The sequence below is a fragment of the Aulonocara sp. 'chitande type north' Nkhata Bay genome, linkage group LG12 (genome assembly GCF_057382095.1).
Source record: "Aulonocara sp. 'chitande type north' Nkhata Bay isolate Kocher_YH1m ecotype deep benthic linkage group LG12, A_spYH_male_GT1.1, whole genome shotgun sequence".
NCBI lineage: Eukaryota > Metazoa > Chordata > Actinopteri > Cichliformes > Cichlidae > Aulonocara > Aulonocara sp. 'chitande type north' Nkhata Bay.
Genome location: NC_141355.1, coordinates 36,025,396 through 36,050,464, shown reverse-complemented (window position 1 = coordinate 36,050,464; position 25,069 = coordinate 36,025,396). Strand labels below are relative to the sequence as shown.

Here is a 25,069-nt window from a genome sequence, read left to right as displayed (position 1 = left end):
CTCGGGGAGTACTTAGGAGTCTTTAGTTTTAGAAGCGCAGAGTGACGGCGAACTGAGAGACTCCGAGCTGCTGAAACATTTTCCATGAACTTCGTTCTTTCTGTCATCATCTGATTGTCCTCGGAGCTAACAGTGACTCAGCCTTGCTTGTGAGCAGTCCCAGATGTATGTTATGATACTGCAGCGCAGCACCGGTTAGCCCCACATGGAAGAAATGATCTCAAACACAATCAGAATAAACCAAAAACTGGACAGTGCACAATGCTGGATTACGGTTTCCTCTGTGCATGTCTCATTGTCTAATTATATCCACATGACCTGGATTTACAGTGAAGAAAAAGTGACTTCAGTCAGCTTTCTCTGGCCTGAGTCACGGGGATGCCATTTATGATGTGCTCTTATTTAAGATAAGCCCCGACAGCCGGAACTTTGGTTAAGTGTCGCTGTGAGAATCAGGAGCCGGACCGTCCGACTCGGCACAGAGGAGCTTTTGTTTCTGGGTTCATTTTGAAGAGAGAAAGTCGAGTGGCTGAGGGCTGGATCGCAGCAGCAGACAGAAACTGGAATGTGAAGGCCAGACGCCTGGAAAAATACTCGGTTCTCCAACTTTGCTCAAATTGCCTGATTCTGCACTTGCTGTCTGTCTGCTGCAGCATGTTTATCTAAACCTGGAGAAAAACTTTGACATCAATATAATCTTTGCGGAAACAATATTGCGTTGCTTTATTTTGGTAGGCGTTAGAACATACAGAGGGAAAAATGAGCCGGCTGGCTGGTGTCCCCCTGTAGGCTTTAAAACTTGTGAGTTCATGTTTGGATTTAGGTGAAGTTTATTTTAAGACACAAAGCAGTTACAACCCTGTCGCGTTTAAAGCAGCTATTTTGTTTTACTGAGCGAGTTACAAAGTGGGTCAGAGCAGGAGAGAAGGTTCTGGAGGGATTTGATTTAATTCGGCAGGATTAACTGGGAGCAGAGGGGGAGGATGGAGGTCTTTAATGCGCTGTGCGTGGACACAGCTCAGAGGTTTTGCTTGTAAGAAGTAACGTTTAAACCTCCTGCGGGACAAAATGATCAAAGTTCTCGTTATCACTTGAGAATTAATTGGGATTTCCGTCACGCTGGTTTTGTAGCCTAACCACATGTTTCTGGTGGATCGCTGCTGGTATTAGTTACCTGACCGTAACTCTTTTATGAGGTTGTGAAGAGTCACAGAGGATGGTTTTTCTTCTTCTTCTCTTCCACAGGTTTCAGCCGTGCTGAAAGATTATCATTAGAAAAAAAGTGACTGTGATAGTAACAGGAAAACCTCCAGCATAAGCTAGTGAGCAGACCTTGAGTCAATGCTATTTGCATCAGCAGGGAACTTCACGATACAGACTTGAAGTCTGGGAATGCAAAATTACTGAAATCTTTTGTTATATCCTTCAAAATACATTTTAGATTTTAGCGCAGATGTCCTCTGACTCCCAGAGTGTAAAGCAAGAAATCCTAACTGCAGGTTGTCTTAAAAAATAAAACGTTGCTTGTTCTGGAGCCTTCCCACGTATCAGACAGTCCTCATCAGCAGAACGAGCTTGCTCAATGGAAATGTCAGCGTTTAAACTTTCCACGACACCAAACGTCTGCATAGATATGTGCAAAAGCTCCAGAGTCAACAACAGAGTGGACTTTGAGTCGGGCTTGTCTGACTCAGGGTGACATAAATGACTGAATCCAAGTCGTGTTGATATTTGAGGAGTTTTACAGTCAAATTTAATTAGCATTTAATTTGCATCAACGATGATTTATGGATATGAAAATCAGCCCTGTTTGAACGGGATCAGCATAAGAGGCTCATTTTCCCAATTAAACTGTGAGTGTGATTGATAATGGCAACGCTAAAATGAGCAAGCCAGCTTGGCTCGGTTAATACCTTTCTCTCTCACATGGGCAGAAATGTCCTAAGCCGAGGGTTAAATCAAGGTCTTATTTTAGTTTTTATAGAAAAAAAATAAATTTGAGTGAAATTAGTAGAAAGTATAATTCAAAAAACATGAAAGAAAATAAACTCCATCCTCCATCGTTTGCTGATCCACAGTCACTGCCGTCACTTTGAATCTTCTTTGACACTGTAAACAAGCCAACTTAATAAAAACAAAATCTGATTACAGGAAATGTAGATTGAGGTCATCTCCTAAATCTAAGCAGAAGTTCTGTGACCCACGGCTGGTCTGTCAAATTAATTTCTCTCCAAAGTCAGCTTTTGGACAGCAGAAGCACAGGGATAAAAATAGACCGTTTGTGTTGTTGTTAGTTTGGGAAAGAAATGATGGAGAAACTGCTGGAATAAAGGTAATTTGGAAGTAAGGGGGCGTGTCTTTATGTATTTTTGTTTTATTGATAAGAAGAAGTTTTGTTTTATGATTTTAGCTCCTTTTTTGTTCACTAATACTTGTGACTTAAATTTATATTATCTAAATATTTATCGGGTGATACATCCCAGTGTCATCTCATTTTCTCTCTGCTGCCAACAGCTGAAAGTTATTTGAATATCTACCTGCTGCACTGGATGGGAACTAAAGTCTTTGGTCGCCTCGTGACTTTGCCAGCACCTGGTTACATTTATTGTCTTATCCAAGAAAGTATCTGCATGTCTACCTGCTGTAGTGTTCATGGTGCTTGATTAAAACTAAAACATCAGCTCTTGGACAAATTATTTTAAAGAGAAGTTGGAAATTATATTGTATGTTTGCATTTGCGTCCCGACACTTTAGCTGTTCAGAAGCATCAGTGGGAGATGAGTAATGACTTTGGCGCATAAACCAGCCTTCTGCTCGCAGAGACCCCCTCAGTGCCTCAGTGTTTACCAGCTAAAGAGCTCGGCTACACCCTCCTCCCCTCTTCTGTGTCTTACCCCGCTTCCAAATGATCTCACCGCCTTTCAGCATTCATTGTTAGCGAGGGGAAGTCACCGGCTTGTGCCGTGGAGTTGAAATGGACGCGTTGCCTTTGTTCAGCTGTTGATTGTTTTTGGGGGAGGGGGCAGGTTTTCTCTTGAGAGTTTCTCTTGATCTGCATTTAGACTTTGCCTCAGAGGGGATTTCTAATGGTCACTTTCGAAGCAGGTGTGTTTGCTGTTGATGAGCCCTGTAGCTTCACTCCTCCGAACACACTCCCAGAGGGCTCTTTGGCCTTGGGGGGGATTTGGCGCAGCCCCAAGGTTTACTTCAGCCCTTATGTTTATTTTAGCCTGTTCCTGTGCCAGTTAGCTGTATTTATAAAGCCTATACACTATCAGATAGAAAGAAGGAGGTTTGTTATTTGAGATAAACCTTTTTCTTTTTTTAAATTTTGGGATGTGATTGTCTTTTCGAACTAATGAAAAGGTCAGCCGGCTGCTGTGAAGAGGCTGGGAGTTGATGCTGATGCTCTCGACTCTTCTAACTTTTAATTTCAATAGAGAATCGTTCCTGTTTATGTCTGCTTGGGTCATTAGAAGTGTGGCCATTGTTTTTGGTAGTGCTAAGAGCTTTGTTAACAAAGGTTATGTTTATGATCAGGAGACATAAAAACTTGTTGGGAAGCAGGAAAATTATGATCCAAAGCTTGTTACCTCATGGTATGCCTTTCTCAGTTAGAATGTTATGGTTGTTTTATAAACTAATTAGCATTAGTGATGTTTGCTATGAAATTAGACTAGTTGCAGAGTCTAAAAACACAGAATCCCTTTAGAAAATGTTTAATACTGATCACACTTGAAATCCACAGATTTAATTAGACAAATAAACATTTATTGTATATTTTCAGAGCTATATGAAACCTTTAATTGAATCGTGTTTTAAATGTTGCTGAAATGTTTGGGCTATGTATAATGTTGAAAACATACACAGTGTGAGATGAGTAAAGATAGCAGCTTTGAAATGTCTGTTTGAGTATTTATGCACATCTAGGGCTGTGCTATATGACCAAAATCTCATATCCCGATATAAGACATCTATCGTCCCGATAACGATATAAATCACAAAAATTTTACATTTTCTGTAAATTCTATGAATCTCGGACAGCTCGTCTTGCGGGAAATGTTTCCAGCTGCGCGTCATGTAGCTGGAGTGTTTTAACCGAAGCATGAAGCTATACATTTTTAGACATAAGTTGTAAACGCCGCCGTTTTCTTTGTGAGTATTTATTACACGGCGTGCTGCAGGGAAAAGCCTGTTCTAACGTTTGAGTCAAAGGTTTATTTTTTTAGCACCTGACGGCTCTTTTTTACTTCTCATCCGTAAATAATCTGCTCTTTCACGTGATTCAGTTTATTTTGAAAAGTCTCAACAGGATCTTGAGCTTTATTGTGAAAGGTTTATGTGGAACATAAACAAGCGGACACGCGATGCTGTTACCGTCGTTGTTGCTAACGACAACGCATAAAAACAGGCGCTTGTCCATCCGTAGTGTGGTTATATAAAATATAAGAGAAAGAGAGAACTTTAAGAAATTAATATAGCCACTACAGTGACCGATGAAAAAATATTGCCGTAAACAGTTTATTTTGCGACACCACGAAACAAACGATAGCGTAAAATGAAACGATAGACTTTTTATATCGTCATCTGATATTTATCGTTATATCGAACAGCTCTATGCACATCCCTAATTAACATGAACACACACAGCTGAGTGCATACATTTGTGTGTGTGTTTTACGTTATTAAATCATGAAAAGCTACACGATCCTTCATGATCAGTCATACTTACCTAGCTGCCATGGCAGGTGCAGGAAGGAGCTAGTCACCTCGGCCTGCTGAAGATAGAATTTAGCACCAATTGTCGCCTCCTTGTTTTTCCTTCACCCTTTGATAGATGACTGTGCATGTAAGTATATCTGGTCCACATGTAGTTAAGGCAGTGCAAGAGTCTGTGCTGCCTTTTTAATAGAAAATACGTGAACTTTCCTGAATTGACTGTGTAATCAATAAAAACTTTTCTCATTTGGTTTACTTTTTTAAAAATTAGAATCCTGGTGATTTTCCTTTTTGGATGGAGTCATGCAGGAGTAACCCTTAAAGTCACTCAAGGTGTTTGTGCCTAATCCTGATGCAGTCAGAAGCTCTTCTCCATCTATATTTACAGATTAAATAAAGTTTTACTCAAAGAAAATCTTGAAACTCTGCAGCCTTCTTGGTAATAGCCGTGAGAGAGCCTTTACTTTCAGCTTGGGTCATTTTGTCAGTGGTAATAAGTTTATAATCTAAGTTTATGTTTTGGATCAGGGTAGAAGATAACCTCAAAATCTGTCATGGAAACAAAAACAAACACCAGAGTTTTTTGGAAGCAGGAAGACAGGGACTCAAAATGGTTGAAAACATCCATCACGAATGCTGGTTTGACCTCCTTATTTAAAAGTACAAGTTTAAAAACTACCCAGCAACTAAAAACTGTTAAAAGTCTTTGACCAAAGTGCCTCCTTGGGTATTCTTGGCCAGCAGGAATCCTTAAAAACGACCCTTAGCAGCTGGACAAGCCTCTTTTGTTTCAGCCCTCTGTAAATCTACTAGGATTTTGCTTTGGTACATTCGTGCGGTAAGATTACCATTTAATGTGAGGGCTGAGCCGACTCCTGTACTGGAACACCGGGCAACAGTCAGGCCAAAGGAAGCCAAGGAAAAAAAACCACTGTGTTTAATATAAACCAGTTTGTTTGAGCATTAAAACAAGTCTAAAACAAGGATTATGTGGCTTAATTTTCCTTTTCCTTCCTTCTGGAAACGTATCCTCCCTGCCTCGTGACTCTGTCCTGACACTTTTACTCGCCTCACATTCCTCCAGCCCACTTTGCATTCATGGTCATTCACAGCCAGGACGGTGTAGGTGAATGTAGAGTGTGGAGGAGGCTGTTTCTAGATGCCAGACATTTCCTGTGGACCCTTCTGTAGTTGTGTCATTTATATTGTTGTCAGTGTAACTGATTCAGAGCAGTGTTCGAGGAATATTATTCAGCTCAGATGCTCCAGATTATATTTACAATTATATCAGTTCTTTCTTAAAATGGTAGCAGCAGCATCATCACTGTCTGTTACTTGTAGACAGCCACTTCACTTTGAATATGTTTTAATCACTGCAAAGATTTTCTTGTAAAACAAAGGATGACCTAGCAAAAAACGTTTGGGAGCCACTGGGTTAGGGTATGTTCATGCTTTGGAAAATGTGATTGAGAGCATACATTTTGGACTTTTAACTGTATTTTCATAAGCTTTACAGCTTTTTTACAGAGAGAGAAATATATGGTACATGTTCTGTGCATTAGCCACCTTGTCCTGCTTTGTGATCAAAGTGGGCTAAACAATGAAAGAAAGCCGTGTTAAAGGGAGGATGATCTTTAAAAGAGAAGAGCTAAAATGGCTTATTTCAGACAGGAAGGTCCAGCATGAGATGATCAAGGATTATTATGAATGTCGACTCAGAGAAATAAGCAGAATAGGTTCTGTTTAAACTATAAAATCTGTATGCCATATTAATAAGCATCAAGTTATTTCCCAGAATTGACTATGCCTGAACATCGTGACACATCAGGATAAAAGAAATAATTTGTATAATTCACTTTGAACATCTTGTAGTTTTCAGTGGAAACACTAAGAGACTAAATTTGCATCGCTATGTTCAGGAGAGCTGCCGGTAAATTAAAAATAACCAAAACCCCTTCCTCTGCTGTAATGACTGTGACGCAGTTTGTTTAGTTTTGTTTTTAACCACAGTGGGTAAATTGGATTCTATAAATAAAAGTAATCAGTGCTTCTGGTTCAGTGTGATTTCTATAATTAACATCTAACTGTGACCCTGCTTTGTCTGGCGTGTCATTAATTGTTTATAGCAGGGATTTTAAAACGCGGTGTGGTGTTGATTTTATTGATGAAACACCGAGTCAGGCTGAAGGAATGCGAGGAAAAGATAAATGTAAGTGAAACGAAAAGGGCTGCTTCTGGATTTATGAGATTTTATGAGAAACCCCCCACTGAATGTCTTATCAGTGCTTTTGAGCTGTTACATCAGTAAACGATGCTGATTAAGTCAAACTGCAACTGAACCTGATTTGAAATAAACTTTTTTTCTCATTTTATTTACAAGGAGAGTGATCGAGCCCAAATGTTCAAACTGTAAAACTGTTTTCAGTTTAAGAGGAAAACTGAAAACGCTGTCACCTGCTTCATGGCTCTCGTAGGAAAACACCCCAGTTTTCAGACTGAAGACTAAATCTCTTATGGCAAAAGCAGAGTCACCTCTAGATTTAAGCCTCAGTTTTAAAACATGCTGAGCTCCGAGATGGTTCACAAGGTGTTCAACATATCAGCTGTGCAGCTGAGACCCAGACGAGTCACTGAGACGAGCATTTCTGTCCGTTTTCACTGGAGAAACCTTCAAATGAACTTTAAGATTTCATTTTCACCGACATTTTGAGTCTAGATTCAGCTTCTAGTCATGTTGAAATAGACAGTGGTGTTTCACACTTGGTAGTTTCCTCTGTTGAAGCCATTTGGAGATGGCATTGAACTCCCCTTTTTAGAGCATCAGCCTCTCACTTATTTTTCTACTAGCACGGACTGTTTGGTTTGCACGGCAACACTTACGGGAACATGAATAGGAGCATTATTCTGGGAATCGATTCGCCCGATAGAGCGAGGAGCTGCCCTTGAGCGCTGCATTTTTCGGGCCGGAGGTGATGGTGGCGCGGCCTCTGCGGTTTGGCTGATAAGAGCCGCTCCTGCTGTTGAGCCTCTCAGCTGCAGCTGTGCCTCGGCCATTATATCCAGCAGGATTTACAGCAGTCCAGGGGTTTGTCTCCTCTCTTTATCTGTCACATACACCCTCCCTCAGCTGTCAGGGTCTCTTCAGGGTTACTGAAGGTCACCTTCTGTGTACAGGACTCTTGTTTATTGGGCAGAGGTTAGATATCCCAGTTAAAGCCAGTTTGATTTGAGTCTTTTTTCTGCGTTTATGAAAACATTGTTGGTTATCAAGTGTGTGAAATGGCATCGCCTTCTGTCCATAATCTGTTTGTTAGTAGGCTGGTTCTGACATAACACTAAATGATTGGGCTGCAGCTCACGGTTATGCTCATTGTTTTTTGGCCATTAACTGTTACTGTTTCACTCCATACACGTAAAATAGTGAAAAATATCACAGTTTCTCCCAATTTAGTCTTTGTATTATTACTCAGAGAATGTTAGCTGTTTGTTGACATTTAATTACAGCTCCAAACGGTGCTGAGCGTCTCTCAGCCCCGAGCTGAGATGCTGGAAATGGACTTGAATGACTAATTCTCTGAGGATCCACGATAAGTGGCCGTGACAGACGACTGTGGCACTGCATGCCATTCCTCCATAGTGATTCACACCACCGTGGCTCTTCCTGTTAGGTTTTAATATGTTCATCTTTCTTGGCCCCTCAAACAGCTAATGTTTATTTTACAGTGGTGTTTCCCCACTCACAGACAGTCCAGGTATATTTGGTTGTTCAATTGAGCATTTTAGAAAAATTATCCAACCGTGATCAAGTTTCTAGAAAACTAGAAAAAAGTGCTTCTTGCTCTTATTTTGAAAATGAACTCATCTAATTATGTTCTCATCTTTATTGCTTGGGAGCTGATCTTTGCTTACATGTTTAAGTCATCCTCCAAAGGTCCATTTAGGTCAATTAAATTCAAGAGGCAGACATCCTTATTGCTGATATCTCTAAAACTGGGCAAGCTAGATGGGGAAACAGCACTGCAGGCCAGCTGAAGAACTATCCCAGTGCATGTTGCATTGTAGGCAGCTAAGCTAGAGTTTGGTGTTTTCAAGGAAATTAGTGTTAAAGATCTAATTTTACTCATAAGCCGTCAGAGGTAACACTTTTGTTTCTGTTGTGTAACCACGAGCGGTGCTGATGAGGCATCAGGTGAAGTGGAATTCGTATCCTTACTTTATGATGATCCCCGTCAGCATCACAGTTCATGGTTTGTTTCATCTTCGTTTTTCATGTTGAGGAGAAAACAACAACAAACTGTTGTGGGTGGTGACCTGCAGCGGCCCACAGAGCCCTCATTCAGGCAACAAGCAGCTTGTGTTAATTCCCCGTTTGGGTAAATGCAGGCTGCAGCCTGTATTGTCGACCCAGTTATCCAGCAAGCTCTGTTTGGTAACAAGCTATTGTTTGTTTGTGCACGCACATGATTCACGAAGTATGACTCAGAGAGAGGGACCGAGCAGAAAGGAGAGGGCCAGGTCACACAGATGGTCATAATTAAAGGGTTTAGTCCCAGAATTAGATGCCGGACATTTTTAACTCCACGTTCTGCACGGTAAAGATGGCTGCTCCTCTCAGCCTTCAGCTCCCTCTAATCTGGTCCCTTAAACACTTATTTGAAGCGCTTGTTCCAGCATGAAGAAACCGCCGTGGATCCTGGGACAAAATTTCACCCAAACGAAGTCGACAGTTGGAGTAAAATGTTTTGTTTTCCTTGTCTGCCTCTCAGAGCTCGACGCAGGAGATCGGCGAGGAGGCCGAGGAGGACGCCATCTTCACCATCACACTGAGGAAGGTGCAGCTTCACCAGTCGGCCAGCAAAGGGCAGCGATGGCTGGGCGTGGACACGGACTCCGCCCTGAGCCTCTACGAAACCTGCAAGGTGCGGACCATCAAGGCCGGCACTCTGGAGAGGCTGGTGGAGTACATGGTGTCGGCGTTCAAGGGCAAAGACTCCACCTACGTCACCATCTTCCTCTGTACCTACCGATCCTTCGCCACCACCAAGCAGGTGCTCGATCTCCTGCTCAACAGGTACGGTGACACCAGACGACACACCAGGTGGAAAAGCAGATTTGTGCTTTTTCCAGACTTTTCTGATTTAAATTCTTAATCAGAAATGAATGTGAATACATTAGAAGTTGTGTTTAAGTACAAAATTTAGACACTTTACTTGAATATTTTTGTTTTGTGACACATAATCATGCTCAGATCCATTATTATAAAACAAACAGAGAAAAAAATTCAGTATATCAGAAGATTAAAATAGCAGATTTACTTAGAAATAAATTCTCCAAATTACAAGAAACAAGGGAATATTTCTTAAGATTATAAAGGACCAAAAGTGCCAAAATGATCACACTGTAAATGAACCCCATCATGCCTACACACTGTATACAGAGGACTGACGTAACATTAATTAACAGACTTATAAATTACTAGAATTTCTCTCAAAAGAGCTGAACCTGGTACCCCGAGTGATATCATGGTTAATTCAGCTGTTCAATGCAAAATTATCCAAAAGGCACCAACAGCACACACAGCTGAATATTTCAGTTAAGTGAGTCGAATTAACAGAGATAAGGCCCGGGACAACCGCCTGCGCCTGGACACCTGTCAATCAAAAGGACCACACCCCTGAAAAGCCAATAAAACAAAATATGTCCACCCAGCAGTTGTGATGAAGGGAAAAACCGCACATACACAGCAGATTTGTAGTAAATGTGTTCGTTTGTGCTGTGAAGTTGTATTTTTTTAAACGGCCATCGTGCACTTAGTGGATGGACCCTGCGCAGTGGTCAGAGGTCTACAACTACGACTAGTTTTACTACTCCTGTGCTTTTGCTACAATTGTTTTACTGCAAAGCAAAATGTAGTAAAAAATAAATATGATACAATAATAAAACTGCAATAAAAAATAAAAAGATGCCGATGACAGTAAGGCTCAATGAGTTTAGCAGTATCACCGTATGTGACCCACATGCTGAAGGCTACTGCAGGGGCGTGGGTTCAAGTTTGCCTCAGGACATTTTCTGAGTGTTTCATGTTTTTCTGTTCAGAATAATTTTAAATATTGCTCAGTATTACAAAACACTGTTACTAATGCCCCTGTGCTTTTAAAATGTTTAGCTTATTAGGGACAACAACAAAAGAGAGAGAGAGAGCCATCAAACCTTGACATGAAAACTCAGACTGAAGCTTCTTTCTTTTTTGGTTGTTTTGTTCATTAGTTTGGTTCATAAAATGAAACTGGTGTTTTTTTTCTTTCTGTTTTTAGGTATGCCAAGCTCCAAAATGTGCCTGCAGCCACAGCACACAGAGTCTCCCAGGACGACTGCACAGAGCTGAGAAAGTAAGCGTGCTGCAACCTTCAGTGTCGAGCTTCCAACATTAATCACAGAGTACATTCACAGCACCGAGCCTCAACCCCCCTCCTCCCCGGCTTAAAGGGATCCTTTTCTTCCCCGTGGCTGGATACCTGTCAGACTGAGGGGGCTGTTTGAGTTCAGGCAGCCCTAAAAATGTGATAAATCACAGAAAAATAAACAACTTATTCATTTTCTTATTCTCTTTTAAAAGAGCTTTAGTTAAATCCTTAAAGTCAAGACAGTGTTTTCTGAGAAATGCTCCCATTGACTTCAGGTAGCTGTTGTTTTAAACTTCATGGAAACATTGTGCAGTTTTAATTTTTTTCTAAATAAATGAGATATCTTCAGATACTCAAATCCGCGCACTGGGAACATGATTTCATGAGTAAAAACCACCTCCTCCATCTTGTAGCCATGTAGTGACCCTGAATGCATTTTATGATAATGCATTATGCATTATTTGCGTCATCCTTATATCCTGAATGAAGGCTGTATTACTCAAAGGTCCCATTGTTTCAAATCTAAGCCAAAATAAAGCTGTATTAAACTAAGTGGAGGGTCATTCATGTTAATGACATCGAGCTTTAAGCAGTAGAGGCTCTTTTAGGGTTTCAAGATGGCTCATTAATTCAGTAAAACAGGGCTTTTTTTTTTTTTACTCTTGTGTAACAGAAACCATATTTGTTTAGATTTAGTTTGAATCACAAGAATGGAAATAACAAAGGATGGAAAAACAACCTGACCATAAGAGTCACCAGTTCAGATAAACACTAACATACTGTAGTAGATAATTCTCTCAAGCGCACCTTAAAATTGAAAATGTGAGAATGTCTTTCTATAAATTTTGTTTTTCTACTTTCATATTGTTGCTTTGTGGGTTTCCTAAGGAGGCTCTTTTCTTATATTTTATTTCCTGTGTGTTTCAGCACTGTTTCGTCCATCCTGGGCGCGTGGCTGGACCAGTACTCTGAGGACTTCTGGAGCCCTCCCAACTACGAGTGTCTACATCAGCTCCTCGCTTACCTTCACCTCCACTTCCCTGGCTCGGACCTGGAGCGCCGTGCCCGCAACCTGCTGGCCCACTTCCACCGAAGACAGCAGTGTGAGCCTGATCCTGATGGTATGAAGGCAGGACAAGAGAGGGACACCAGAGCAGGCAGGGACTCCTTTAACATATCAGAATGGTGGTCCCACAGTAATAAAAACCTGAAGTGTTAGAATAAACCAGTTGAAGGCTGTGCACATTTCAGGTGGCTCTAGATGTTCAGTTTCAGTTCAAACGCTGAGATATTTGTTGCTGTAAAGAACAAAGAAAGTGTTGGCTCAGAAAAAGTGCAGGAGCTGTGTTAAGGTTGAGCTCGGGTGGAGTCAGCTGTGTGAAAAATATATATTTTTTTATTCTCTTTAGGGGAACACATCGGCTGCCCTTTTGCTACGCAGGAAGAGAGCGGCTTTGAGGATGAGCTTCCTGCTTTCAGTTTCCTGTCGTTTGACCCCATCATGGTGGCAGAGCAGTTCACGCTCATGGACGCGGTGAGAATCTTTCCTGTCCCTTTCAGCACAGTTACCTGGTGGTGTTGATTCTTAAGATCGTATCTGCACCGCCTCTCTTTAAATTAGAAATAAGTATCGATTTTAACTCCCCTCTTTCTCTGCGTCCATTCAGGATCTGTTCAAGAAGGTGGTTCCCTACCACTGCCTGGGGGGGATTTGGTCTCAGCGGGATAAGAAAGGTAAGGAGCACCTGGCTCCCACCATCAGAGCCACCGTGGCCCAATTCAACTCTGTCACCAACTGTGTCATCACCACCTGCCTGAGCAACCCGGCACTGAAGCCCAACCAGAGAGCCCGTCTGCTGGAGAGGTGGATAGAAGTTGCCCGGGTGAGACTTCTGGTTTGCTGAGCTCATGTGCTCCTGGGACTGACGGCCGTTTTGGTTTGTTTCTGACTGAACGATTGCTGTTTTCAGGAGTGTCGAATACTAAAGAACTTCTCCTCGTTGCGAGCCATCCTCTCCGCCCTGCAGTGCAACGCAATCCACCGCCTAAAGAGGACCTGGGAGGAAGTGTCACGGTAGGTTTCGTGCCCGCCTGCAGGCTCTGCAGAGTGATTGTTGTGCGCTGACCTCTTTGTCCGCCTACAGGGAAAGTTTCCGAACCTTCCGCGAGCTGTCCGAGATCTTCTCTGACGACAACAATTACTCCCTGAGCCGAGAGCTGCTGGTGAAGGTGAGTCACAGCAACAGATGTAAACATAACACTGAGGGGGTGCACAGTGAAAACGGAGGAGGTGTATTTAGCCGCTGAAGGAAAAGCCATCTTCACAATAATACGCAGACAAATCCGTTTATGAGTTACATAACAGTAACACGTGGCAGCTGAGCAGGCGGCGGGAGGATGCACGGCTAGGTGACCCTTTACTGTCAGTATCCTTCCTCACAACAGCTGCAGCCAAGCTTCCTGCACATCAGAGCACCTTGTTCTGTTACTTTTGGACAACAGGATCCATATACGATGTCCAGGGTGGGCTCTGTGCAGCTGACAGGTTGCTGTCATCATTAGTGCGATATAGTGGGTTTAATGCAGAGACCTGTTGACACCGTCAGAGTGTTTTGCTCGTATTGACGCATTCAGTGGAAGGTCAGCAGGAGCTGATTCATAAATTCAAGATATTTGAGTGAGCAGGAAATGAGATGACAGATCAACAGGCTGCACATGCTTTCCGCTGCTCGTCTTTACTCTTTGACTTTACTACACAAGCTTTGCATGATTCACAGGTCAAAATAATGATTATTTTTCTTGCACTGGGGCTTTGCATTCGTCCTCTGTCTGAAACAAGCTGTTTTAATTCCTCCGCCTTTTACACCAACTCGCTTTTGAGTGGCTGCTGCTTGTAAACAGAAGGTCTGAAGAGCAGTAGGGATGTTTGGCTTTTATCGCACAAGAAACTTAGACTGAAACAGGACTTAGTTGCACTTATGCTGCAGCGCTGTCCTTACAATCAACAAGTTTTTAAGTTGTCACATTCTGACATTTGCACGCTCATAAAGACTGCTCAATTTTTAGGAAAAAGCTCATAATCATTGTAAATAATTGCAATCACCTATTTTTAACCTGAGAAGTTTTCTGATGTAATGCTGAGTTAGTTAACACCCGCGGCGTCCGCTGAGGGAATCCCTGCTGACGTCACAGGGAGGAACCCTTTGGCAGGTGTAGATAACGGCTCCAATATGTGAAAGCAGACCTCAGGGCGTCGCCTCTGTCTATCTGCTCGGGACAGGCCGCGTTGACTCGACTCAGTTGGCTCGAGTTGCACGAAGCTCCGGAGGCCTCCGGGCATTACATCACTCTGAGGAATGCGCAAGGAACGGCAAGGAGGTGGATTTTCTCCCAGTTTTTACTTTGAGGTCGTGCAGATGTTTTATTTTTTATTTCAGAACAGGTTTTAAAGATCTAATCTGCTGTAACACATAAACGAAGTATATGAAGTTTAAAAAGCTTTTGGAGAAAAACATCCTTGAAGGGAGGTTCCTGGTTAAAAATCGCTAATGACAGGAATGAAATAGTTATAGTGTTTCTAAAGCTTGGAGAATGTGTCAGGTTGGAGTTGAGTTGAGTTAGCTTGTAAGATGTGCGTCATTTCTCATTCCTGGATTGCACGTCCTCGACTCCTCTCCCTGGTCTCAGTTCCTCCCACGAGAGATACGAGCGGAGGAGGCGAAGACGAGGCATGAGGAAGAAGGAGTCGAGGCGGAATGAGACGTCCTCGCTTCAGAGCCTCATTTTAAAGCGATGTCACTGAAGACCACATTTGAAACACCTGCATCTTAAATGTTATAGCTCGACTACAGCTATGTTCAAAGTTGCCTAACATTATATTTTAGAAAAGACCAAAACTGAGCATTTTGATCTGGGTCAGTCAGAATGATTATTTTTCTTTCAGTTTATATATGTTTTATTGTTTAGTGTGTTATCTGTCATTTTGTGGTTTTGGGAAACGCACAACAAAAATTAATCTAACTGTATTACAGGAGAAATGTGTGTATTCAGAAGTCGTTTAAAGGAAGACAATATGGGATAAACTGTGTCTGATGTTGAATTATGTAGCACAGGGATGTTTGTTGTGGGGACGTTTGTTTTTCTGCAGAAGTGAGTGAGCAAAACTCACTTATTGCGCCTTGGTGGAAGGAGGGTTGGGTATTTTTAGTGTTTGGCCTCTATTTTGCACATTTGTGATTTTTAGCATCCAGAAAAACTTATCATGTGTTGTTTATTCTGCAGGAGGGCACCTCCAAGTTTGCAACTTTAGAAATCAACCCTAAACGCGCTCAGAGGAGACACCAGCAGCAGAGAGACCTGGTGAGACCACATGCTATCTGCTTGATGCTTTTCCACCAAAGCACTGCTTCAGGCGCTGAGTCAGCCTCCATTTACTTATTTTTCTTATGCTAACAGGCACATCTGCTGCAACCAGTACTCTATATCAAATCCACTTAAGGAGTACAATCACATTTTGAATGGGGGATTGGCAGCTGCTCTTCAAATTTAGTTTTCTGGAAGTTTTCTTACAAATTTCAACAAGCAGTGATTAGCCTAAACTCCTGCAGATTGCAGGACTACTTACTGATGAAAATCAAATTTTTCCTGCAGCACTGGTTTAAATAACGTTGTTCTAGAGAAATGGTTACTTGCACTCTAAATGCATGTTCATCTCCACGTGTTCCGTAAACAGGGAGTGATGCAGGGGACGATCCCTTACCTGGGGACTTTCTTGACGGACCTGGTGATGATGGACACTGCCATGAAGGATTACACTGAGGTCAGACGTCAGATGGGAGTCGTTACTGTGATGATTTTTGGATTTTAAACCCTCTTCCTGGGTTTGTATTTTTTATTTTCTATCACTGCTAATAATTTCTTTTCTTCTTTTTCAGGGTGGTCTGATTAACTTCGAGAAGAGAAGAAAGGTGAATTATTTCTTTTTGTTTGTTTGAAGTCATCATCAAAAATAATCTGGCGGTCCAAATCTCAAAGTCAAACCCTTTTTTCGGCTCTGCCCTCTTGTTGCAGGAGTTTGAGGTGATCGCTCAGATCAAACTGCTCCAGCTGGCCTCCAACAACTACAATTTCACTCAGGACAGCCACTTCAGGGAGTGGTTCGCCGGCGTGGACAAATACAGCGAGGCAGAGAGGTCAGTCATCACAGGCTCCTCCCTCTGTCTCTGACCCCGGAGGAAAGCAGGAAATCTGGCTGTTATTTTGATGGTGGTTGGATATCTGCAGTCATCCTTTAATTCTGACAGTGAAAAGGGGAATTTAACAAAACTTGGTGCCGTGCTTTAAAAACAACTAATATATATATTTATATATATATATATAAACCCTCAAGTTTTGGCAGGAACACATGAAATGTTCACATGTTCCAAGATTTTTAGGAGTTTATGAAATGATTCACAGCACTGGCTGCCAGCATGAAGCGTGGGTTATTCAGTTTGTCCTCAGTTTTGCCGTCAGGATTAAAATATCTGCGTTTTGATGAAAATGGTGAAAATATCATTTCAGAGGAGGCGGTGAGGGGTTTAAAATAATACAAAACCATTAAAAATGACAGAATTATTTATGGAAGCAGTGGTGAAACCCACCAAATTTACACATCTGCAGGTGTAATGACCCAGCTCAGTGTTATCGGTGCTAACCGTGTTATCCTATCTCATCCTTGAGTTTATGTCTTTGAATTCCCATTTTCTCTCTTGCCGTCCTGACTCCCTCCTGTTCCCGCAGCTACAATCTGTCCTGTGAGATCGAGCCTCTGTCAGAGTCGGCGAGCAACACGCTCCGAGGCAAGAAGAACGGAGGAATCATGAAGCGCTGGAGCGAGTAAGTCGCAGCGTTAATACCATTGTTTTAAACTTGACCACCAGTCTTATTTTCATAACCCTCCTGTTACGGTGTCATCTGCAGCCGACAGTTGACGGAGGCCGGTTGCAGCAGTGCCGCAGGCTCTCACTCCAAGTCCTTCGACCACTCGCACTACAGGCCGTACCAAGGAGGAGGGGGGGACAGCGGCGACGCTCTCAGCGTCACCTCTGTCAGCTCGAGCGGATCAGACCTGGAGGATGTGAACGCCAGCTTCCTGTCAGACTCACCGGAGGGACACGAGAGAAAGGTAGAAAAAGCTGCACATTTTTAAGCAGCTGTTTGTGAGGAGGGAAAAAAACAACAGTGGATCTGCTGGAAACGTTTCCTCATGTTTGAAGTCTTTGCTTTGAGCATAAAACTCGAAAGAAGGACTCAAATGGAGGACAGGGAAGCAGGCTGAATACAAAAGGGCGAGCCTTTATTGGACAATGTTAACTGCTACAAACTACAAGAAAACTTCAGCGGGGAAAACAAAACCGAAATTCAAAACAGGGCAGAAGGAGAGTCAGATAATGAAGGGCAAACACACACAAAACAAAAGTAAATAAAGACAAGGAAACACTTTAGACAATGGAAAAATGTAAACACAAAAAAGAAAATCAGTAAAATCAAAAAAGGGACCAAAACACACCGAAACTGAACAGAAAACCAGGCCTGGGTGGGACCTGTAGTCATTTGTACTGAAGTCGTGTGACATTGTGACTACACCAAGGTTTAGCCTTCAAAATCAAGACGATATGAACGCTACGAATTATAAACATGTAGTTTAACGCTGGGTTTGACTTCACTGCTGAAATTCTACAAACATGAGTAAGAGTAGCCCACGCTGCCCCCTGGTGATCACTCACAGTTACAACAAACAGACGTGAGTTCCACAGTGTTATACTTAGAAAAACTCCCAGCGCACAGCCACACTGGGAGCTTAAGTCCTTAAGTCACAGGGATTATTCACAGAGCACATTTGTTCCCACCTAAAGTTCAGTTTATTTGAGCGTGATCTCTGTGTCCTGTGTGGAGAAAAATAATGGCTGTCATCGTGTCAGAGTGGTCTGGGGCCGCGCGATGACTGGTTCTGTTTTGTTTTCCTTTGTCCTCCTCCAGACGTCGACTCCTTCGGTGAAACTAACTGTCTCAGCACTGGGAAGAGAAGCTCCAGCTGCAGATACAACCTCAACGGTAACGGCTGCTATGTTTTTCTGTTCATTTCACACTGAAAACCTGAAATGGCTTGGATGACTGTCTGCAAACCAGACAGGGTGGGGTGGGGTGGGGTACTCGATTTAGAAAGCTGCAAACCTGCTCAGTAATAATTGTCCAATAATAATTCCCCTTATTATTAAGAAGAAAATTAGCTACAGATACCAGAATCGCTTACTGTAGCTGTAAACATGTTCATGTAAAGTTGGAAACTTTAACATGAAGCATTGATGGGGACTGACTTGCTTTTGGAGCCGCAAGTGATCTTTAGAGGAACTGCATGAGGTTTTTATTTCTTCAGTATTGGCTTCATTTTTCAGCCTCTCCCACCAACCTCTCCCTCTGATAACCTTTCAGTTCTGGGAATGTACGTCTCTGTCGTCTCTGGACACGTCCGGGATGGGCTCGAGCTCTGGTTCAGCCTCCGGCTCCAGCAGCGCCTCCTCCTCCTCCGTCTCCTCCTCCACCCCGTTGTCGGCCTCGCGCTCACACAAACGCTCGGTGTCGGCTGTGTCGAACTACTCGACTCTGTCGCTGCCGTTGTACAACCAGCAGGTGGACGACTGCTGCATCATCAGGGTCAGCCTGGACGTGGAGAACGGGAACATGTATAAGAGCATCCTGGTGAGGGCAGAAAAACAGCTTTCAGGCTTTTTAAGAGGCAGTGAAGTCAGAGTTTTCTCTGTGTGTAAAGTGATGGTTAATAGTTAGGAACAGATGTTGATGTTCTGTCTGTGATTCAGGTGACGAGTCAGGACAAGACTCCGGCGGTGATCAGGAAGGCCATGATCAAACACAATCTGGAGCGAGAGAAGACCGAGGACTACGAACTGATGCAGAAAATCTCTGAGGACAAAGGTGATCATTTCTTTGTTTCATGTATTCATTATTGGTTTTTAACAGTGAATTTAATATTACGCTGCTTTTATGATACAAGTTCCTGATGCACAGTGAAAACTTCCATAAAAATATGAGAGTAATTAATAGTACACATGTGTTTTGTCTTAGTTGTTGTTAATTTAAAATGAATTTAATGGCCGATGTGTTGACTTGCATATATTTACAGTTTCTCATGTGGTGAAAGATAAAGAATTGATTTTCTTTCATGTCCCCCGAGAATAACACTGCTTAAACTCGTTAATCACCACTTGTTGCTTCTCTCTTTCTGACCTCGTCCTGCAGAGCTCCGGATCCCGGACAACGCCAACGTCTTCTACGCCATGAACTCCACTGCCAACTATGACTTTGTGCTGAAAAAGCGCGGCTTGGCACGGCCCATGCGGGCCAAGAACGTGGCCAGTTCGACGCTGCCTCGCATGAAACAGAAGGGACTGAAAATCGCCAAAGGGATTTTCTGAGGAGACTTCCTCTCTCCTCCTCCTCCTCCTCCTCCACTCACCCTCTTCCTCCTCCTCGATCACCTTCTCTGGCCTCCACTCGTCAGCTTCTGCTCAGGTGCTTGAGTTTTTGTTCAGACAAAAACTGGACACGCAAGAGGAGGAACGACCAAGCGCACCTCGGGAAGCAGAGGAGCACCTTAACACTTAACTGTCGCGTCGTCGGGACCCTGAGAGGACGTTAAAAGGAACAAACAAACGAGGCGTGTTGGCTGCTTCAGCCGGCTCATGGAAAAGCATCAGATCTCCCGGTCCTTTTACGTTTCGTTTACAGCTGTTTACATCTTAACATCAGTTGGTCAGATCAGTCGTTTCTGCACCTTCGACAAAAACACTTTTTTTTTTCCTGCTTTTTTTTAAACCATGTTGCAGAGCCTCGTCCCTGTGTGATCACTCTGCGGTCTTCATGCTCGCACCCTCCTGCGTGGAGCAAACACTAACGGACAGAAAGGTGTCTGAATGTGATTCTACTTTTTCAGGGAGCTTTTGTTTCAAGCGCACCGCCGCCACCGCTTTTGCCCCGGTGGTCCCTGATGTCGACAGTGCCTGCAGGACTGCAGCACTTTAAGGTTTCGCTCTCTGCCGCCTCAGCATTTTAACACCAGCGACGCTGACGCGAGCGTGGAGAGATCTGGACTCTATAAACTCCTGAACGCTGCCATGTTACACATACACAAAAATAAAAGGTCACGTGGCCTGAAACAGAGACGTGGTGTCAAAACCAGTGGGCGCAGCCATGAATCACATGCCACTGTTTTCTTTTTATTATTATTATTATTATTATTATTATTATTATTAATTAATGAATCGTAACCACTACATGGAGAAGGATGCCACAGAGTGGGACAGAAACATGAGCTGAGAACAAGACACAAAAAAACTGAGTGTATATATCGATTAACACCATCTGTGCAGTATATTCTTTTCAAACGGACCACGAGATTTTGTTAACAGACTCGACGCTTTGTTCTTTTCTCTTTGTACATTTGTTTGCATCTCTCTCTTTGATATGGTGCTGCTACTTATCTTTCTGAAGACGTCATAATGAGCTGCACCTCACGTTTTTGTTTTTTCTCTTCCTCCTGACCACCAGCCGCCATGTAGGAACACAGAAACGTCTGAGGGACACGAGGCATTACAGAAATAATAAGTAAAAAGGGCCGCTCTGCCCGGTAGAGTCGATACTCTCTGTTTTAGCTGTGCTTCCAACATGGCGGCTTGGCTTTCATAACCATCAGTTTCCAAATGTGCCATGATGGGCCAGGTGAGCGCTGCGGTATCATCTGTGGTTTTTTACGTGTCTGTGATGGCAGCAGAGTCTTTCCTCTCTGGGCTCTAACTAACAGCACATGTGGGGGGGAAAAAGTAGCTTTGGGTGATTTTTAGGTTCTCTGTTCCTGTTAGCGTACAGAAGAGCTCCTGAATGTTTCGTGCGTAGGCGCCCAGGCGAAAGACTGTGACGCTGCCAGACTGAACACAGGGGAACAAACTCTTCTCTTTATGCTCTCTGTTTCTTTAAAGGTAAAAATCCAACCTTAAACACACTCAGCGCTGGTTTTTTAACAAGCAATTTTTGGTGACTTGCTTCAAATATTTGTGGTTGGTATTTCCTTCATTTCCGCAGGTGCTAAATGACAAAACTGAGTTGTTTCTTACAGCAGAAACACATCTGATCACAGCTAAACCGATGCCAGACTAATGTGGCTTAACCAAGAACATTTGCCAGATCTAATACAAAGCGGTGCAGAGGTGATAAACATAAACTGTATACTAAAGATGGACATACCCACTGTAACGAGCCATCAGTAGCAGGGGGTGAATCAGCTGAGCGACTAAGAGACACCGTCATAGGCTAGGGAATGACAACCACCTCTAATGGGGACCATGGTTTCCAAAGACTTACACAATATTATATGCACTAATACTTGAATCTAACAATTGAGACCATAAACTTAAGAGGAAACTGTTTCCTGAGGTCATAGGTCATGTGAGTAGTGTGGTCATTTTCTGTAATAGAAGTCTATTTGCAGCTGCAGGCGTCGCCCACTGCTGGCCATTAGATACAATAAATGACATCAGAGTATGTCTGTCTTCTTTCACACTGGTGAAAAGAAAACATCAAAATCTGTTGCAAAGCATTCTGGGAAGTGGAGGAAATGGGAAATTAAAAAAAAAAAAAGATTAAGTCATCGGAAACACGCTAAAATCTGAGGTTGGACTTTTTCCTGATGTGTTATTAATATCGCCACAACAACAAATCATCTGGCCTGTGCTGCGACCATGTTTTGCCTTTTTTGTTTGTTTTTTCATCTGCATGAAGGTCACGTACAAACGATCAAATGAATGAAACGCCTGTTAAAAAAGAAAAGAGTGATAGCAATATGGTGATGATGAGCTGGAGGCACGGCGTCCGGCTGTCGTGGGTGTTGTTTGTTACCGCTGTGGCGTGAAATCCTTCGCTGTTGAACACTGTGACCTTCGACCCTTTCACTCTGCCCTCTCTGCCTGTTGATCGGCGCGTCCTGTCGAGCACTGTGAACCCAAACGTCTCATTCCCTTCTAATGATGTCTTAGTGAACATCCGCCCTTTGCTCATCTCTCAGGCGAGCAGCAAAGGCGGCAGGCTTGACCCTACATGTGCCAAAAAAAACAAAACAAAACATGTAAAGACAGAAAAAGGTTGAACAGACGGGTCCTCTGCCTTTTCACAGTTTGTTTGTTTACTGTTGTTTTCTAGAAGAAAAAAAGGGGAGAACACTATGGAAAAAAAAAAAAATGTGTTGACCCATTTCCCTGTGGAGACTGTTGTCCGAGAAACTTGAAGCAGACGTGTTTGTCAGGCGCTGACGTAAAAACTGCACTTTCATGAAAATGTTTTTCATGTTTTAAAATCTTTGTTTGGCATGTCTGAATCTTTTTTTCCAACCAAACATCACAGGCTGGATTACACGACGTGTCACACCAGACTTTGAGATCTTATGACCAATTTCTAGTAATGAAAACAGCTACAAAACTGGCATTTCTATGCGGGTGAAATTGGGTCAGCCCCAAGTGGCCAATAAAGGAACTGCAGTTTTGCCACTTTTGGAATAAGTTTAACTTTTTCTTTCATCTAAGCAGTTTGTAACTTGCAGAGGACCCGCTTACACTTTATTAGTGAGCTGACCTGACCTCAAGTTTGAAGTCTTACCCTCTTTAGCCTCAACTTCCTAGAGGAAAATAGTACACACAGCTTCTTCTAAAACCAAAACTAGCAACATATATTTGAATATTTCACTCGTAGACTGCGTCTGATGGCATTTTCATGTGTTCCATGGCCTCAACTCAGCATAGTCACAGCAGCATCTGTTCTTTTTTACCTCATGCTGTTGGGATTTTTATCCATTCTTTTCTGGTTATCTATCAGGGTCGCTGGAGCCTATCGCAGCTAACATAGAGGGGGAGACGGGGTACACCCTGGGCTGGTCGCCAGTTTGTCGGCTAACAGATGGATAATCATTGACGCTCACAGTTGCACCTGCAGCCAATTTAGAGACACCAATTAACTGAACATGCAAACAGTGGGAGAAAGCCAGAGTACCCGTAGAGAGCCCACGAAGGCACAGGGTCTGGCCAGTCAGTGGATTCAAACCCAGGACCTTGTTGCTGTGAGGCAATGGTGCTAACCAACATATTGTTGTGATATCATCCAAGCCAATCAGTGCAGCATGCAGCCTTCTCCCTTCCTCTTTACACAACAGGACCTTGAAAATTTCATGCTATTTCTGTGAAAAATAGTTTTGTCTCCTACATGTCAGTAATTGATTACATAAATATAAATGAGAGAACAAATCTGACAAAAACAATCATTTTTATAAACAATAAGGCTGTGTTATAATCACTATTTGTCTTACTGTCAACATCTATCACTGAAAAGATCAAAACGTCCAAGCGTTAGTCTGCTTCTGAACCATTTCCCCCTTCACATAAATCCACATTCGGCTGACAATAAGCAAAACAGAACATCCCCAGCCTTAGAGTTTCACTTTTCCAAACGTGACCTGAATGCAGCATCAGTTCCTTCTCTGTACTGTTTGGTTGGAACGAAACTTTCACACTTTGAGTCCTGTTTTTTCTGGATGTTTGGAGTAATCGGAAAGCAGGTTTTCTGCAGCAGCTCCATCTCTTTGTGTAAGTGCGCGGACCTTTGTGTCAAATTTCCTGACCCTGCGAGCATTTCTGTGCTGGTGAGGTTGACGTGATGGACCAGTCTGTGTTTCGTTGTAGCCCGTGCTGACAGTGACATACCTTTTTGTGATTTGACCTGATTCTGTGCGAGTTTGAACAAAAAAAAGAAAAAAGGCTGCGTTTACAAGGAGAAAAAATACAACAAACTGGAAACCAGCTTTTTTGTGTGTGTGTGTGTGTGTGTGTGTGTGTGTGTGTGTGTGTGTGTGTGTGTGTGTGTGTGTGTGTGTGTGTGTATTTTAATTCTTTTATTTTGTTCCCTGAACTGTGCTCGGGTGCCATTTCCCATTTTAACAAAAAGATTTCAGAACTTTTTCTAACTGCTTCTTTGTTTTACTTTCCCCAAGAACACAAAACCTGTGTAGAAAACAGAAACTGTCCTTGATTGTCTTTGTTTATTTATTAATTTGTATATAAAGATTTTGTTTTGCATTGTACATTCTCTCCTTTCTTGGTTATAGATTAATATATTCATGTATATATGAATAAACATTAAGTTTATAAAAGTAAAAGGACTTTCTGTGTCTCTTTTGTGCTTATTTTTAAGGAGAACCTCTATAAACTTTCATGATTTCTGTGGTTTGTTTTTTTTAAAACAGTACATCCTTGGTCGATTTTTAGGTATCGGAACATAAAACTGATCTGGCCCTTACTGGGTATTAAACTTGAGGTAAACAGAGCTTTTGATGACCAACATATTACATCATGTCAAATTCTATTTAACAATAATGAAGCCAAAATCTAGAAGCACTGTGTGGAAAAACTTCAGTAACTTGTAGAACCACCTGTAGCAGCGATAACTTTAAGACCTTATCTCCTAAATGACTATCCATCTCTCACATTGTGAAGGAATTTTGGCCCGCTCTTTTTTATAACTTTCTTAAGTTCCCACCACAGCATTTCAGTCAGGTTGAGGTGTGGCCTGAGCCATTGCCACCCCTTGATTCTTTCCTTTTTCAGCCATTGTGTTGTAAATTTGCTGCTGTGCAAAGATGGCATTTCATACAGAGGAGTTAATGGTTGACTCAAAGACTGTAAGGGGCCCTGGGCCCGTGGTAGCAAAACTAGCCTAAGTCATTAGCCCTCCACCACCATGCTGACAGCTAGTATGAGGTGTTTGTGTCCTCTTTGATGAGATGCACCTGAGTGCTTTCTACATGTGTCATCTCAAACTGGAAATCATAGACTGATGTCATAAAGCTGTTT

The 25,069-nt window shown here is 42.6% G+C and overlaps 1 protein-coding gene across 7 annotated transcripts in view; it reads left to right on the top strand.

Annotated features, from left to right (window-relative positions):
* The window catches only part of LOC147317998 (ral guanine nucleotide dissociation stimulator-like), a 59,092-nt gene extending 34,717 nt beyond the window's left edge, over positions 1–24,375 (top strand). For 5 of the 7 annotated variants that reach the window (XM_086315425.1, XM_086315423.1, XM_086315426.1 and 2 more), the window contains exons 2-18: positions 9,486–9,790; positions 11,034–11,108; positions 12,051–12,280; positions 12,533–12,657; positions 12,791–13,006; positions 13,094–13,197; positions 13,268–13,352; positions 15,405–15,482; positions 15,856–15,942; positions 16,058–16,090; positions 16,194–16,315; positions 16,905–17,000; positions 17,085–17,289; positions 18,144–18,218; positions 18,597–18,863; positions 18,983–19,097; positions 19,422–24,375. In XM_086315425.1, coding sequence (XP_086171551.1) covers positions 9,486–9,790; positions 11,034–11,108; positions 12,051–12,280; positions 12,533–12,657; positions 12,791–13,006; positions 13,094–13,197; positions 13,268–13,352; positions 15,405–15,482; positions 15,856–15,942; positions 16,058–16,090; positions 16,194–16,315; positions 16,905–17,000; positions 17,085–17,289; positions 18,144–18,218; positions 18,597–18,863; positions 18,983–19,097; positions 19,422–19,597 — 2,394 coding nt within the window. In that variant the 3' untranslated portion in view covers positions 19,598–24,375. The remainder of the gene's footprint in view (positions 1–9,485; positions 9,791–11,033; positions 11,109–12,050; positions 12,281–12,532; positions 12,658–12,790; positions 13,007–13,093; positions 13,198–13,267; positions 13,353–15,404; positions 15,483–15,855; positions 15,943–16,057; positions 16,091–16,193; positions 16,316–16,904; positions 17,001–17,084; positions 17,290–18,143; positions 18,219–18,596; positions 18,864–18,982; positions 19,098–19,421) is intronic. The other 2 variants (XM_086315422.1, XM_086315421.1) reach the window with 2 other exon arrangements.
* Positions 24,376–25,069: the final 694 nt, after the last annotated feature.